This window comes from Geotrypetes seraphini, chromosome 2, assembly GCF_902459505.1.
Source record: "Geotrypetes seraphini chromosome 2, aGeoSer1.1, whole genome shotgun sequence".
Lineage (NCBI taxonomy): Eukaryota > Metazoa > Chordata > Amphibia > Gymnophiona > Dermophiidae > Geotrypetes > Geotrypetes seraphini.
In genome coordinates this window covers 339420597-339438454 of record NC_047085.1, presented here as the reverse complement: position 1 = coordinate 339438454, position 17858 = coordinate 339420597, and the positions used below count along the sequence as shown (strand labels likewise).

The 17858-nt window shown below is 41.5% G+C and overlaps 2 protein-coding genes across 5 annotated transcripts in view; one reads left to right on the top strand and one right to left on the bottom strand.

The window, feature by feature from the left end:
• The window catches only part of LOC117353854 (cytochrome c oxidase assembly factor 1 homolog), a 127554-nt gene extending 120222 nt beyond the window's left edge, over nucleotides 1-7332 (top strand). For all 3 annotated transcript variants that reach the window (XM_033930292.1, XM_033930293.1, XM_033930291.1), the window contains exon 8: nucleotides 7067-7332. In XM_033930292.1, coding sequence (XP_033786183.1) covers nucleotides 7067-7163 — 97 coding nt within the window. In that variant the 3' untranslated portion in view covers nucleotides 7164-7332. The remainder of the gene's footprint in view (nucleotides 1-7066) is intronic.
• A 4046-nt stretch (nucleotides 7333-11378) lies between these two features.
• The window catches only part of STK17A (serine/threonine kinase 17a), a 70661-nt gene continuing 64181 nt past the window's right edge, over nucleotides 11379-17858 (bottom strand). For both annotated transcript variants that reach the window (XM_033930289.1, XM_033930290.1), the window contains one exon: nucleotides 11379-17436. In XM_033930289.1, the coding sequence (XP_033786180.1) occupies nucleotides 17100-17436 (337 nt within the window). In that variant the 3' untranslated portion in view covers nucleotides 11379-17099. The remainder of the gene's footprint in view (nucleotides 17437-17858) is intronic.

The window sequence follows — 17858 nt, the reverse complement described above, 5'->3', positions numbered from 1 at the left end:
CATAGCTGTTAATTTCTATGTTTATCATATCAGCAAGAGAGTAACTGTAATGAAAATAATTTTTATAACTTAGCTTTTGGTGGCTGGGCTTTTACTGCGCCCGTAGCTTTCAATACTCCAGCTTCTCAATGTGCTCCCCAGTGCAAAAAAGAATCCAAAAGAAAATCCAAAGAAAAAAAATCAAAATCCAACACATCAAAAAGGTATTTAAAGGTCTGAAGTCATAATCCACAATCTTCCCCACATGGGTCATGGTTTTGTCCGCCTGTGTCAGGGGTCAAGTATTGCCTTTGCCAAGTTTCCAGTGTGAACTAGTTTTCCATCACTTTCATTTCCAGAAGAGGATGTACTGAAGCAGTGGACGCTTTTCACATAAGGAAGAGTTTTCTACAACCTCCACATTCTGGAACTGTGCATACGCAACCCTGTGTTGGCTCTTAATACTTTGATTGCTCATTCCTGCCCTTTCTGCTGTTTTCTTTGTTGTTTATTTTGTACTTTGTGTCCCTCTTTACTTCTGGACTGTTGATATTTGAGGCATTACATAATCAGGGACAGATCACAAGTTCATAGGCCCGTGGACCAACCACAACCATAGCCTTCCCCCCCCTTTCCTGGCCACAATTTCCAAGTACATAGTTATACTGTCCATCACACAATATACATTAAACTGTTCAAGTGTTTTAAATGTATGCAAGTTACTATTAGTGGTACAGAGTGGTAAAGGTCAGGGTTGCAGCAGAGATTATCAATCTGATATTCCTTCAACAATAACATTAAATAAGAGCAGTATAATCTTGGTTGATAACTTCTTCCAAAGTTTTAGGAGTTATATTAGACTCCTTCCTTACCTTTGAAACTTAAGTGAATAATGTCAAAGTGGTTAAAAAAAAAAAAAATTTAATGAAACTGCGATCTGTCTGCTCTGTTGTTTCCATGAAAAGTATTTTGCATTCATGGTTCAGGTTATGATTCTGGTACAACTTAACATAAGAATAGCCTTACTGGGTCAGACCAATGGTCCATCAAGCCCAATAGCCCGTTCTCATGGTGGCCAATCCAGGTCACTAGTACCTGGCCAAAACTCAAGGAGTAGCAATATTCCATGTTACCAATCCAGGGCAAGCAGCCCCCATGTCTTTCTCAATAACAGACTATGGACTTTTCCTCCAGCAACTTGTCCAAACCTTTCTTAAAACCAGCTACGCTATCCGCTCTTATCACAATCTCTGGCAATGCTACTATAATTCCCTTTATGGGGTCAGTACTAATGTCATGTGCAAAAAAAAATTACAATTAGTACAGAATATGGCTGCTAGACTAATTTTCAAAAAGAAGTTTGAACATGTATCGCCTCTTTTCTCCCAAGCTGTATTTGATTCCACTACAAGCACATGTTGTTGTGGTTAGGTGCCATTGACTCATGCTCAAGTCCTAGCGACTTGATGAATTGTGGATCTAAAAAGAAATCGGTTTTGTGCTAGTCTGGAAAGGTTCTCCAGTGTCATACCCATTGATGTTTTCAGCGTGTCCAACCATTTGATTGCAGGTCACCCTCTTCACCTGGTTCCTTCGATCTTCCCAAATATGAAGTCCTTCTCTAGTGATCTCTCTCTTCCGATGGTGTGACCAAAATAATACAAATTAACTTCCACCATTTAGTATATTCTACTTGAGATAAATCCTTCCAGGAAGCACAAATAATTCTAATACTATGGTAAGACGAGTGTGCACTGTAGGCAGCATTTTCAATAAACAAAAGGGTGGCATCTTAATCATCATGTTCCTGTCAAAGGCCCAGTTTCTTTTAGCAATATTGATCATACTCGCTCCTGGGAAAGTCATTCTGCTACTTTAGTTTTGCTCTGCCATTTCCCTTATTAAATGCACACTTAAACTTCCTCCATGTTCCATCTACCGTCCTCGAGTGTTTATCCCCCACCCCATCCCCTTCTACCCTGGGAAGATCTCATCTCCTCTCTAGGGTTGCCAAATTTTCCAATTGGAAAATCTGGACCCCCTAGACCTGCCCCCCCAGGCCTGCCCTATAATGCTCTTATCCTGACCTAGCCCCCCCCCCTCCCATTGTCTGCTCTGTCGGTTAGGGAGGAAGTTCTCGCATGTGCGGATTCCATGTGATGACATCACACGCATGGACGGACTTCTTCCCTGCCCGATGCAATTTGAAGAGGCTTTTCAAAACTCAGACAAAGTGCCAGGTTTTGAAAAGCTGTCCAGACCCCTGAACATGTCGTCAAAAGGATGGCATGTCGAGGGAAATCAGGTAACCCTACTCCTTTCCCCTTATTTATAAATTCCCACTATCCCTACAGAGTAAGCAATTCTACTTCTATAACCTCATGTCCCAATGCCCTAAATTTACCCTCAACCTACCCTCACTGTCCAAATAGAACCTGACAGAGAATGTATAGCTATCATTACAAAGTGCTGTCGGTTTTTCCATTAACCCAATGGAGTGTCTATGTATTTCCAGCTTGCTGCAGTCTCGCACCAGGAAGCTATTAACCCCATTTTTACCAACCTGTATTTTTTCTGTCCCATTACGGAACCAACCTCAACAAAAAAGCTTTGGAGCTCTTTCTCACTATTCACAATAACTTCCTTATATCCTTCCTCCCAGAACTTTTTAATATTAGGATCGTGACTGTACACCAAAGATATCGGGCTTCTTTTAAAAAGCCGTGTTAGGCTTTTTTATTGCCAGCCACGGCGGTATTAGCACCAGTGCTCATAGAATTCCTATGAGCATCAGAACTAATACCGATGTGGCCGGCGATAAAAAAGCCTAACGCGGCTTTATAAAAGGAGAGGATAGTTAGGTCCCAACCTATGCACACCACCTCCAATGTAAATTAGGCATCCCCAGATACTGTATTTTTCGTTCCATAAGATGCACCTGACAATAAGACAAACCCTAGATTTAAAGGAAAAAACATTCTGAACCAAATTCTCCCTGCCAGGCTCTGTACCAAACCTCCTACTCCTTGTCAGGCTCTGCACCCTTTCCCCCCTCCCTGCCAGGCTCTGTACCCTGTCCCCCCCCTGGTGGTAGGCCGGGACAGGGCAGGCAGGCCTAGTGGCAGGCAGACCTAGTGGCCTAGTGACAGACAGGCTGGCCTAGTGGCAGGCAGGCCTAGTGACAGACAGGCAGGCAGGCCCCATACCCCCCACGTATCCTAAATCATCCCCCCATACCCCCCAGTATCCTAAATCATCCCACCATACCCCCCACGTACCCCCCAGTACCTTTTTTAATCATATCCCACTCGTACTTTTAAAAAATACCTCCCTTCCTCCCTAGACGGCTGTCTTGGTATTTTTACATTTACATTTACAGCTCCAACCCTCCGGTACCTTTTAAAATCCCTCCCTCCCTCCTTTCCTAGACAGCTGTTTTGGTATTTTAAACATACCCCAACCCTCCGGTACCTTTTAAAATCCCTCCCTCCCTCCTTTCCTAGACAGCTGTTTTGGTATTTAAACATCCCCCCAACCCCGGTACCTTTTAAAATTCCTGCCTCTCTCGCTAGCTTGCTCCTCTTATTTCCCAGCCAGTGGTGCACAGGTCAGAAGAGTGCGGAGGTCAGGAGCAAAGCTATCCATGCTCCCGCTTGGGCCTTTGCTGCTTTCTGAATGGCTGCGGTCAGTTCTTGCGAGTCCCGCGAGAATTAATCGCAGCCATGCATAAAGCAGTGCGGGCCCAAGGAAAGCTTTGCTCCTGACCTTCGCGCTCTTCTGACCTGTGCATCGCTTGCAGGGAAATAGGAGGAGACAGCTAGCAAGGGAGGGATCACGCTTGACTACCAAGTTATTTGTAACAAGGTACCACGGGTGGGGGTGGGGGTTTGGGATTTTACAAAGATGCAGCAGGAGGGATGTTTTTAAACGGTACGGGGGGGTGTGTGTGTAAATTTTTTGTACTTTCGCTACATAAGACGCACCGAGATTTCCACCCACTTTTGGGTGGGGAAAAAAGTGTGTCTTATGGAGCGAAAAATATGGTAATATCTTCAGTGTGGTGGATGTCAAGTTGCACCTGTATAATAGTTTATATGCATTCAACTTGAGTGTATCACATCTTTCTATAAATTTTAATACATAATTTGCTTGTTGATTTTAATACTGTGAAAATGTTTAGAAAATGAATATGGCAACTGTAAATGTTTGGACACCCAGCTGCTTACTTCATGACTACTTTTTTAAAAGCTTATATTGAGGCCTCAAAATTTTTGTAACTCATTAGGCTTTCTATTAATCAGGCAAAGACAATTCCATAGTTGAACAGATACCCAAACTCTCCCCTGTCCAACACCTCTTTCTCTCCCTCCCTTGCATCCCTGCTAGTACTATTATTACTTATCACTTATATAGCGCTGTACATTATGGCATTTATAGACAGTCCCTGCTTGGAAAAGCTTACAATCTGACTTAGGCAGACAGACATGACATAGAGGGTAGGGGATGCAGAACCCAAGGTGAGAGGAGTTAGGAGTCAAAAGCACTTTCAAAGAGGTGGGCTTTTAAACGGGCCTTGAACACTGCCAGAGACGGAGCCCGCTGTAGGGATTCGAGCAGCTTGTTCCAAGCATACGGTGCAGCAAGGTAGAAGGGATGGAGTCTGGATTTCGCAGTTGAAGAGAAGGGCACAGATAGGAGGAACTTACCAGCTGAGCAGAGGATCATAGCTGGGAGGAGGATCATAGAGGGAGATAAGTGAAGAGAAATGGTGAGGGGCAGCTGAATAAGTGCATTTGTAGGTCAGTAAGAAGAGTTTGAATTGTATTCGGAAATGGATGGGAAGCCAATAAAGTGACTTCAGGAGAGGAGTAATGTGAGTAAAGCGGCTCTCCCGGAATATGAGTCATGTAGCTGAATTCTGCACAGATTGGAGAGGAGTGAGATGGCTAAGTGGAAGGCCTAAGAATAGCAAGTTGCAGTATTCTAAGAGTGAGGTGATGAGGGCATGGATGTGTTTTGGTAGTATGTTCGGAGAGGAAGGGTCAAATTTTGGTAATATTATAGAGGAAGAAGGTCCCTCACCTATGCAGCATTCTCTCCCTCCCACTGTCATATCTAGCATTTCTGGGTTTTTCCCACTGTCTACCATCTCTTGCTCCCCTTGCCTTGTACCCTAGGTCAACCCTCTCTCCCCCTCCATGAACTATCTATCCCTTCCTCCCCTCCATCATGTAAAACATTTCACCTTCTCCCCTCACCATGCATGTCTCCCTCCTTCCCCCTGTGCCAGCATTTTTCCTTCCTTTCACCCCTCCCCCTGCCAACAACTTTTTCTATGGGCTATGTTTCCTCCCCCATACTCTCCCTAGTAAGGCTTTCTTCATCGGGTCGCGGTATTGGCAGCAATTCACACGCGCTCCTGCCACTAACCCAGAAGCCTCCTCTCTGCTGCGAAGAGACTTCCGGGTTAACAGCAGGCAGCACGTGGGAATCACTGCCGATACCATGACCTGATAACTGACACCATCTGGATATTCTGCATGAGAAAGGGGGAATTCTGCATGACTATACAATTCTGTGCAAATTCTGCATTGCGCAGTTGAACAGAATTCCACCAGGAGTAAAACATGCTAGGGTTGCTAGACAATTTACATATATCTGTACTTAGATTTCTTTGTTCAAAATTTCTTTGTTCAAAATTAGCTCAAATGGGAATTTTTTTTAACAGCTGCACAATTGTCCAACTTTTATTGACTAAGACTAAGCGTCGCTTTGAGCAGTGGTGTCTCCATGAAGTTTATCTTTATTGGGGCAGATAAATCTATACAAAATGATCATTTTTCCCAATGCAGATTTTGGCTAGAAATCTTACCCGTCTCCATCAGCTGCTTCGCTGCTTTTGTTGGGCAGGGAAAAAAATCTAAACTTTACTTTCCTTTCCTGTTGGGTTCTGGGAGATTTGGGGCTTCCAGACCTTAGGCTCTATAATGTTGCTTGTCTTCTTCAGCATGTGGTGGATTGGCTTCATGGCACTGATACCTATAGTCCTTTGGTTTTGGAGCAGGCTTACGTGGCTCCCTATCATTTTAATTCTATTTTACAGGCTCTCCTGTGGCTGTTACCCTCACACCTTAAAAATAGTTGGTTGGTCTCCCCTTTGTGATTTGCATGGCAGGTGTTGGTTACACGCTTGAGGAGTAACCCACAAATTTTGCCATTATTGCCCATCCAGGGAAATGTGGCTTTTCTGCCAGGGAGGGAAAATGTGACCTAATGTCACTGGGAGAGGTCTGGGATCACCCTCCTTGACCACCTCACTACCCCGACGGGATCTCTCATTGCTTATGTAGATTTTTCTAGCAGAGTGGGTGTTCGCTGGGGTGATTGTTATGCTTTCTGTCAACTTAAACATTATTTTCTTTCCTTGGATAGTGTGGCCTTGTGCTTTCCTTTGGGTGCTCACCTTCGTCATTTTTTTGTCTATCGCAGCTCTTCATAGGGCTTTGGTTAGTTTGAGGCTTGGGAAAGATTTCTCATTACTCCGTAGTCGATGGGAGGGGGATCTAGGTGGCCCAGTGGCCACCTGGGATGTTCTAGCTAATATAACGTGTATTCCTTCAGAAATGCGCTGTGCTCATTTGCAGGAAAGGGCTTTGCGCGTCCTTCACAGGGCGTATATTGCGCCCTCCCAGTTCCACAGAATGGGGTATGTTCGCTCACCTCTTTGTTTAAAATGTAATCTGGAGACTACTTCTTTCCATGCCTTTTGGCTTTGTCCTCTTGTTCAATCCTTTTGGAAGCAGGTGGGAGCTTACCTGCAGCGTGTCTTGGGACAGATCTACAGAGGCCGCCCTTTTGGGCTTGTGGTCTGAGTGGCCTGCAGGGGAGAGGCTCTAAGCTTGGGTACAGAAAGTCTGCATTTTGGGTCAGAAATCTATTTTGAGGAAGTGATTTATAACATTTGTTGTCCTTTGGATACTAGCTTGTCATCAAAAATTGTTTGAACTTAACAGCTGTACAATTGTCTAGGTCTGATATTTTTTGTAAGTTTTTTCTTGATGAATTAAATTAATATATTTATCATTAGGTGGTGTCTCCATGAAGTTATTCTACAGCTAAGAGATGGACAGTGTATTCCAGTTTACCATTCAAGTACAAGCAGTAATGATATGGAACAGAGGTGACATATACCAAGTTGCAAAGTTATATTAACTGAAAAATTTAAAAGCGTTCATGATTTTACAGTATTTAAGTTTATATGGTCAAGGCAACATGAGTGATTGCAAACAACAAACATGAAATAAATTTTTTTGTTACCATTCTTGAAATAAACAACGGATTGCTTATTTTTAACAAGTGTGTTTTTTTCTTTATTTAAAAAGGCCCAGATTATCATTATTGAAGTTAGAGGTTCATGTTTGCTTCAACATATTGCAGTTCCATTAGTTGGACTTACTGCTTTATGTTTTTGTGTGCCTGGGAAAGTGGGCTGAGTGCTATGTGAACGCATAAGGGTTTGGATTGTGAGGAGGGGTGCTTTCAGTATGAGGATGGATGAATAGTGGAAGAAGTTTGTGAAAATAAGAGTGATTGGTTCGATACTGAGGTTTTTGATTTTGGTAGGGAGAGGGAGGGTTACGGTATGGGACTGCTTGTGTTTGTGGGGCTAGGCGTTTTGGTGAGATGGTTGGGATACTGTTGAGAAAGGTGTGCAAATATAGTAAGCTTATTGTTAATGTTTGGGGTACTGAGAGGGAAAAGAGGATGAGACACAGGTGAAGCAAAACAAGTCCTTTGGATAAAGGTGAAGTAACCAGACCTCACAAGAGAAAAACCCCCTCCCCTCCCTCTTGCTCTAATAAATCAGTATATGAACTGTAAAAGATATTTCATAACCCACTTGCCAGCTGGCCTATAGTGATTGAGAAATGTTCTGTTTCTGAGTTAGCTATGGTAAGCAAAAACTTGTAAGAAACAAGACTTGAATTCCGATGCATGGCACCTGGCCGGATATTATGCAAAGAGGAACACAGCTCATGGTCAGAAAAACAGAGTACTCAAGAACATTATTTAGCAAGATATATCATGTGTTACCACAGCAGAGAAGGAATTTTGGACTCGGAATTGCATATATGGTAAGGGGAAAAGGACATTTGCAGGAAAGGGTTAGGCCTTACGGCAAACTGAACAGACGTATAAGATGACACAAATAGATAAGCCAATAAATGAATCTACTTATGTATTGACGTATAAGAAAAATAACCAATAAAGATGTATCATGTGATTTAGGCTAACGTGGTATTGACCACCAAGAAATGTATAAAACCAGGCCTATAAGCAGAAGTAAGCAGAACAGACATCAGAGGACCCTCAGGCCTGAGGATCACATCTGTTCCATTATATGCTGAATGATTTGAAATTGTAAGCTGTTACTGATTTGTTAATAAATGTATACCTATTGAAACCAGTATATAGTGTGTGGAGTCTCCATTACGAGGTAGGCCTAGACAGCGGCCTACTTCAGTACCCATGTACTATTACAGTAGGTCAGACACAGTGGGTGCTCATTTGGAGTGCTTGCAGCCTTGAGGGGTGGTTTCTGGGAAGCCACCCCTGGTGTATCACTTACTCTTTCAGTATACTTTGCTAATTTATGGAGATGACTAAATTGCACATTGCTGTGCTAAAGATTGATGAAATTCAAACTTTGACCTCCAATGAACTTTCCCACCAGAATTCAAATTCTGACCAACAGCCTTCCCTGTTCTCAATCAAGTCAGCCCAACAACCTTTCCTGCCAAAAATTCAAATTTCTTGACCCACAGACTACCCTGTTCTCAATCAGGTCTGTGAACCTACTATATATAAAGACACACTGCAGCCCTCACAGCATACCCTGAAGAAAGTCACAGCATGATGGCTGAAATGTCGGTTCTTTCTCAACAGCTGGGGAAAGTCCCAGAAACCTGCTACAATCATGACACCAGCCACGAAAGCCTGAGAACAAAATAAATAATTATCTCCAAATTGTGAACCATGTACATTTCTCACTTTGGAGTAAACTGTAGAGGAAGACCAGCATGGTTTGGGTGGAACGCCAATAACAAAGAGAAAAAGCCCCTTCTGAGTGGCAGATAAACCTCTTTACCTAGATTCTGATTTTTAAAATTTTCTTACAGGAGATGTGGAACAATTCTCTTATGGAGAATAGGCCTCAGGATATAGACCCCATTATGTATTGGGAGGCTGGTAAGGTGGTCAGGAGAGGCCACATCATAGAATAGATTATTTGCAAATGTAAAGACTTAAGGAACTCATCATTTACCAAGCGACTCCACACTTCAAGAGCTCACAATAAGCACCTCTGGGGAAGAGGCTCAGCAGCAGTATTTGAAAATTCAGCAACAACTGAATGATATCTTAAACCAGAACGTTGCGGAACATCAGTTTGTATAAATTATACAGATGGGGAAACAAAACTGGAAAGCTATTGGCATTACTGGTTAGACATAAGATTGCTAAATAAATTGTCACATGTATAAAGAACACATTGGGTTCCTTAGGGACTTCAGCACCTGATATTCAGACCGCTTTATTACACTTCTATCAATCTCTTTACAACAAGTGACAATATGATAGCAAAACTAGAAATATTTTTTTTCCCCAACAGCTTAATTTACCTTCTTTGCCTCTGCCCAGGCAGCTAACCTTAATACTCCTTTTTCAGGAAAGGAAATCCAAGAGGCAGTAAAGAAACAAATTAGTGAACACCCCTGGCCCAGATGGCTTAGGTTCCAAGTTTTATAAAATCTTGGGACCCGACATTGTGGGCCCATTTAAAGATCTGTGTCCGGCTCTGAGCACTAGTGCTGCTTGATTTGCTGATTTGAATTGATTCACTTTGGTGAATCAATTCATTGTCTGAAAAAAAAATCAGACTCATCAATTCAGTGATTAAAGCCAGTCTTACTTGCAAGGAAGGTCAGCCTCCAATGCACAAAGTGGTAGCAGCCACTGAGTACCCTATGTGAATGCTCAGAACTGCTCAGAATTATGAGCATTCTATGTAATGCTCAAAATGGAACAACCACTTTTTATAGGCAAAATTTTCCAGGTCAGGAGCTGCTACAGCGACATGTGTTGTGCGCATGTACAACAGAAGCTTAAAAAAAAGGGCAAGCCACTACTGAGCCAGCAGCCCTTCTCTCCCCTGCCGACTCATCTGATCTGGGGCCATGAGCAGCTGAGCCAGCAGGACGCACTGAAGCCAGCAGATCTGAGAAAAATGCAGCTAGAAGTGTGTGGATAGATGCTTCTTTTTAAGAAAACATAACCAGTCTTCTATTTAAAAATAAAATCTTTATAGTACAATGCTGAATCTCCTCTCACATAGAAGTACTGGGATATTTTGGGGGAAAGAGGCTTATTTCCCTGCAACCCTTTGATCCAGCCCCATTTTCAAACTCTTTCTTCTGAATTTTTTTCCAGTTATTTTGCCCCCAGCCAGACATTCTCAACTTCTTTTGTATAATTATTTCCAAATTGTGTTGGGTTAAATAAGCATGAAAAATGCCTGAAAATTGGGAATTTTTTTTAATTAGCATGTACCAAAACTTTTTGGCCATGTGCACCCCTACTAGTAAGTAATCTAATTCTAAATTTATTAATACAGAAATAACAGATGAAGCTAGCATACAGAATATGGCTCATGAAATTCTTTCAGGGTATCTCTATTTGGTTGAGAGAATGGGGAGTAAAGGGGTAGTTTAGGAGGTGGTAGTATAGTAGTAGGGATGGTTGGGAAAGTTATAGGAGATGGGTAGCTTTGAGGACTAGGGACAGTTGAGGAATAGGGAGAGTAAAGAATAAGGTAAGAGTTTGAAAGGAAGAATTCCCCAACTACTGTGTTTCAGTCTATGTATGTACACTTCAGAAACTGGAACTGTTTCTCACAGAAATGCATCAGGGCATTTTTGTTGGATGGGTGAGGAGGCTTATTTCTCTGACAACATCCAACACTGATCTGGCCCATTTTTAATATTGCTGTATTTTTTTCACTGGTTTCTCACCCATGCCAAGTTTCATACCATTTCAATATTTTTGGAGAGTCAATTTGCTTGCCCCACCCCCTTTTCCAGGTATATTTATTGTGGATATCCTTAAAAAAAGATTAGCTGGTTCTATACTGGAGGACTAGGCTGAGAACCACTGCTTTAGACTTGCACTTTGTTTTGAAATCCAGTTTATTATAATTCTTCTAAATGGAAATTACTGGAGAAAAATGCTACCATTTTCCCCTCCAGTTACCGAGAACAAATTCTCTAAAATACACAAGGCACAAAATTAAAATGTATTCCAAGTAAAAACTACTTGATGCCATCTAGAAAAATAGTCACACATGAAGTGAAAAGGAAAATAACTTTATTATAAACCACTTCAGATTCCTATGTGTCTGTGGCTTGAAGCCTTGCAAAAAAAACAAACCAACAAATACAACAGAAATATGCTTTCCCCCAAAGAAATATAAAGAATACATAGCATTTGTAATGTTTATAACTTAAATTATTAAACTTCAGTACAAATTCATACATAATTATTTTACATTTGCTTAAAATTACAATACAAAACCAAATTAAGGTACAACAAAGATACAAAAGCATAAAAAATGGAGCACATGATCTGAAAGCAGGCAAGTGAAATGAAACTGGCATTGTAACAAAAATAACTGCACAACCCCTTCTCTTTCAAACTTTATTGTACAAAATATGATGCAGAAAACAAAAACTATTCTACATCTGCCAGTGTCATTTACCACAACACTGAAAAATGACAACCGACAAGTACTGTTCATTTTTTTTTTTTTTGATTGAAGCATGGATTCACCATTTTATTGCAACAAATAGCTGGCTGTATCTCTGAAGATGAAATGGCAAGTAGTAAAGTGGGAAAAAATTTAAATTTTTTTTTTTTCTAGATTAAGGTGTAAGTACAGCAGTATCACATATTCTCCTAGACTTTCTATGAGATTTCATTTGCTGACCAAGCTAATCTATGTTTAGTCTATTCATCTCATTCGTGCTTACAAAGTTAAAACCAAAAACAGAACTACTGCAATGAGACTAAATACTTATAAGCTATGATGGAGGGATTTCACTTTACTTAAATTGGTCTATGATGCTAGGTATTGTTATCCAGTGAAACACTACAGTAGCCTTAATGAAGATTAGGTACTTACCTGGATAATCTTGTTTCAGTTAATAAACACAGGAATCCAAACATTAGGTGATCAATCCATGCTTGCGAAACACTTGCAGAAGAGTATAATTCATCAGCTCCCTCTTCAGTTTGTACCAAAGCAATCAAGCTCCACTGTAACAGGAGAAAAGAGAAGGAGGGGCACAGGGAACTTGCTCAGAACTAACATATATTTCTGTTCTAACTCATAAAAAAAGAACAATTATTAGCATGGACTGGCAACACAGTTGTAACAATGAACCAACCTGCTGTGTGCAACTAGCACCAACACATAAGGAACTGCAAAGCTCAATAACTCAGTACTTTATTAGTAAGTTAAGCATACATGTTCATTCAATTAACAGGAGAAGAACTCCAGTCCCATACCAAGGCAGAAAGCACAGGGTGGGCTGTATGGACTCCTGTGTATATTAACAGAAACAAGATTATCCAGGTAAGAACCTAATCTTTCATTCTGTTGCATATACACAGGAGTCTATACATTAGGTGATGTACCAAAACAGTGCCAGATGTTGAGGGAGAGATTAGACTGCAGACTCAAATCGGTACACTCTCAAGCCACCACATCCACTCTGTATTACTTTGTAAAGGCATGGAAAGTAGACCAAGTAGCTGCTCTACAGATCTCTTCGGGCGAAACTGCCCGGGTCTCTGCCAATGAAGATATTACACTTCTGGTCAAATGAGCTTTGCCACAACCAACGTATACCGACAGAATTGCCAAGTGAATCCATCTAGCAATAGAAGCCTTGGAAGTAGGTCTGCCTAGTCTTGACTGACTAGTTAGCACAAAAAGATGGTTGGAAAGGCGAGACTATTTTTCTTTTTCAAGCAGTGAAATAGAACTCTTCTAGCCTCTGCAATCTCTCATCTTGCTTGTTCAAACCCTTAGGATAAACGGCAGATCAACAAACCTCCTGGTTCGCATGAAAAGCTGACACAACCTTCGGTAGAAATGAGGTACCGTGCACAGACAAATTCCAGCCTCCACGATCCTTAGAAAGGGTTCTCTGCAAGAAAGAGCCTGCAATACCTATATCAGTCTCAGAGATGATTGCCACCAGGAATACCATCTTCACCATGAAATCCAGAAGAGACGTCTCGTGGAAAGGCTTGAATGGAGGCTTGGACAGGACCTTCAGAATTCTATTAAAATTCCAGGATGGAAAAGGCTGGCGTAAGGGAGGGCGCAAGCTGAGTGTTCCCTTCAAGAACTGGGTTACATCAGGGTGAGATGCCGGAGCTTGTTTTCCACCTTGGTAGCATGAAAGGCCTGCCCCCTGGACCTTGAGACATGCCACCGCTAGGCTCTTTTCAAATCCAGTTTGAAGGAATGCCAGGATCACAAGAATTGGCACCATGAAAGGCTCAACCTGATCTTTGGAGCATTAGAGCTGGAAAGTCTTCCAGGCCTTAGCATAGGCCACAGAGTGCTTCTTTGCTTAAAGGAAAGTAGCAATGACTACCTCAGAATAGCCTTTGTGGGTCAAAGCGATCTGGGTTCTCCAATGTTATTGGACTAAGACTGATAAGACCCTTATGCACCAGTAGCTTGAAGCATTTATCTCAAAGAGGCACAAAATCCACAGACCAAGGCCAGTGAGGCCAGTCTGCATTACCAAGATCACAAGTCCCTGGTGAGATGCAATTCTGTGGATGACCAGGCCCGCCATGGGGGAAAACATATAAAAGCCACTCCACCTTATGATCTTGCGCATCCTTTAACATCACTCCTCCTCACTAGGGCAAGAGGTACGTTTAGTTACTCAAGAGCTACTGTGGAATCCACCGTGCTGAAATTCTGAAGCTATAAGTAAAGTTTGGACATAGTTTTGGCCACCTTTAGGGAGTCTCCCATTGTTAAGTGACCTGCAAGTTGATGTCTGGATGCAAGGGAAAAAAAGATGGTCAGAGCATTTCTGCTGTTCATGACTGTGAGGTGGATGGCTGCTGAGGCTCCAATTTCAACTCCCTCAGCACATCTGTAATGACTAACAGTCACCGCACTGACAGATCATCTCCCTGGTCAAGAGCAACAATTGCCTTTTGCCTCCTGGTCCCTGACAGGGAACTGAAATCCTCCAAGAAGAAAACTGAGCCTTGGGACAATAAAGGCATGGAATCTGATCTCCCAGTCCTGCTCCACTTGGTCACATAAGCTGTGAGCTGGCCTCCTGCATGGTGGAGACCTCCTGAAAAGGCCTCTCTCCCTGGCTCGATACCAACAGCATAGTGTGCCCCGGGCCTGTCAAATAAGATTCACAAATTCTGGAGTAAATCCATGGATGGGAGGCCCCCCACGGATCCCTGCAGAACTTCAAACTGGCTTTTGAGCTCTAGTGTCCATACATTTGCATTTCATGCCTTCGCTATTTGAGGACTCTAGGAGGTATTTTCTCCCTAGCACTCGGTCCCCCTTTTGTTCCCCAGCCCTAGAGGTCTTGAAGGAGGATGAGCACAAGGCTCTGACCCCTCCCTCAGATGCGCATGGCCACATGGAATACAGATGCTCTTCGGCCTACCTTCCAGCACAAAACTGGCATGATATATGGATAGAACAGCATGAGGAGTCCATCCCAGTCGATTTTGAACCAAATCAAGGGGTTTTGAGGAAGATGGAGACTATAGAAAAAAAAAAAAAAAGGATCCCCTGAAAAGTTAAAAATAAACTCAAGGTAAGGTGTTTTGGAGGTGGGGGTCCCTATCTCTTGTTCCAGAAACCCTTAGGTTCAACTTTTTCTAGCAGTCCTCCTCCAATTTTCCCCATAGGGAATAACAGGTTGTACTCAACAGTGCTGCTGCATGACTGTTTCAGCTTTGCTTCAGCCTGACTGAAGTGGAGAGAACTTTCTGCCTCAAATCCTTGTGGAACAGTCCAGACCTGAAAATCTTTGGGCTGCCAGTTGTACCAGAAGCGACTGAAGGCTCAACCCTTGCAAATCCTCGTGAAACAGTCCAGACCTGAAAATCTTTGGGCTGCCTGTTGTACCAGAAGCGACTGAAGGCTCAACCCTTGCAAATCCTCGTGGAGTGACAGGAAGGAAAATAAAATGCAGATGGCTCCCTGAAAAACTCAAAGGGTCCCCCATAGCTTGCACTCAAGTCTCTAATAAATCAGAAGGCAAGTAGGCTCCCAGGGGGACAGAACCTGAGCCTTGAAGTAACACAAAGCTGACTGGCTCATCAGGTACACATAGGAGTTGCCCTGTGAGCTGCAGTCTGCCCTCACAGAGCCTGTGTTCTCTCCCAGGCAGAGTAGTCCCAAATATGGGGCCCTCCGGCACCCAAAGCCTCCCAAAAACAGAGTAAAAAAACCAAACATAATTTAAAAAAAAAAAAAAAAAAAATCGAGAAGATCAGAATACCTCTTCTTGGTTTGCTTTCAGAAGGAAAAACTGGAAAGAATGTAATACTTCACTGGTGAAAGAGGAGCTGAAAGATGCGACTGATATCCTTCTGCAAGTGGTTCACAAGCATGGATCATCACCTAATGTACAGACTCCTGTGTATACATAACAGAATATGGACTTATGATCCTGAGGTACACTTATTGGCGCATGGCGCATGGCACATGCCATTGGTGGATGTGGCTATGAGTCTCAAACACAAATTTAGGAAAAATACTGGACCTCCCCTCCCTGGCCCCTTTCATTTATAGCTAATTTGAAATCAGGATGTTTCCCAGCCCTAATAGCAAACAGAAGATATGCATAAAATATCCCCTAACATTTCCAAATTTGCATATGAAACTACAAAAAAACCAAAAACAAACAAACAAAAAAAAAAAACCAACAACAAAAAAATCCAACCAGACTATAGTATGTTATGTTTCCCAAAATACTCATATTTTAGGAAAAATAGGATGGATCAAATGCAATCATGCAGAACTAAATGTAAAAATCTTTGACAGCTGCTTTTACTACTTATACTATTTTCACAGACTGAAGTGTTAAATGTAAAGGACATTCCACGACTCCTTTTGTCAGGTTACCAAACTGAAAACCACCTTCTTTTTTTCTTTGGGGGGGGGGGGGAATTCACCTCACACTCAACTGTTTCACTTTTCTTTAATACATGCAGATTTTTAAACCTGGGATTACTAACATTCAGGTAGCTTTTAACCTGCTGATATCAGAAATATGAATTTCAGGATAAGTTCAGAAGAAAACAACTCAACATATCTTGATTTGGAAAATGTGACAATTAAGCAGGTTAAACCGATATTAAACTATAACAGCACTGTTTTAAAATATTTTAGTGCTACAATTTGAAACCAGTGTCTAATTTTTAAAAAGGTAATTAGCAAAGTATGTTTAGTATGCTTAGAAGAAGCTCTAAGTATCAGTTACTTGAAAAACAAACAAACAAAAAAAAACAAACAGGTTCTTAGCAATTATTGCACTTCTTTTTGCTAATTAACAATACACCTTCAATTTTAAATGTAGTTACAATTCAGTGGTCTTTTCCATCTGTTATTTTGTGTTTCAATGAACCATTATAGCACAATTAAACAATTTCTCACTGATGTCCTGCTTCAAAGTTTTTTAACATATGGCTTTTTCAGAATGGATAGTTTCTAAAGTCAGAAAAATGCTCTATATAGTAAATTTTTACCAGGTAAGGAAAACGTTAGCTGCATAAAACAAAAATCCCCCCTCCCTCCCCACAAAAAAATAAAACCCTAAATTTGTTATACTCCTTCCAGAAATACTCTTGGAAACCTGGCACAATTAACCAATGTTATAGTTTGCAGGTCAGCATTACTTTTTTTCAGTTAACTTTTTTACAAACCTAGAAAATGGCTTTTTACCAGGAAATTTGGACAAATGCCAATATAGAAACTGCAAAGCCCCACAGCAAAGTGCTTAATAGATAAATTCACCTGCTATTTCTTGCAGCAAAGGTTCTTCAAACTTAAAACGTTTGGACACTGACTTTGGCTCAGTTTGTTTTTCATTTTCTGACTGCCTGCACTGTCCCAGTGTATATGAAGCCATTACTATTAACTCTTCTGTCACAGTTTGTCCCTCTAAGTCAAATTTGTCATGAACATCAACATCAGCACTGATTTCACTGGAAGAATCCTCATCTTCAATGACTATGGTTGGCATCTTTACTGTACTCTGAGGACAAGACAAACTGAGAATGGCACCTTGTGACAACCAGGGGTGGTGTAAAGCATCTTCTGCTGTTGTTCGCAATCTATAGAAGAAATAAGATTAACAACATAATGAAAGTGTTTTGAGAAGAAGAACACAAAACTGAAGATTTATGCCAAACGTCAGCATGTTTATTCTGAGTTTTGCTCCCGTCTCTATGTTGGTAGATCAAGATGAGCTATATTTAAGTACCACAGATAATTTCTCACTGTTTACAGGTTTACAGTCTTACTAAGCCACAGTAAATAAGAAATGCACACTATTTTAGTGCAGGATTATTTGGAAGTTCTGTGGGTTAATGAATCCCACAGTAAATTATTATTTTACTTGCTATGGCAGCAGCCAACACAAAATATTACAATACAAAGGGTGTGGAAGCAGGCAGGCTTACACAGTTAAAAAAAAAAGCGCTTCCTCTTCATAAAATCAATCACCCCTAATCCCCAAACCAAAAATGCTCAAAGT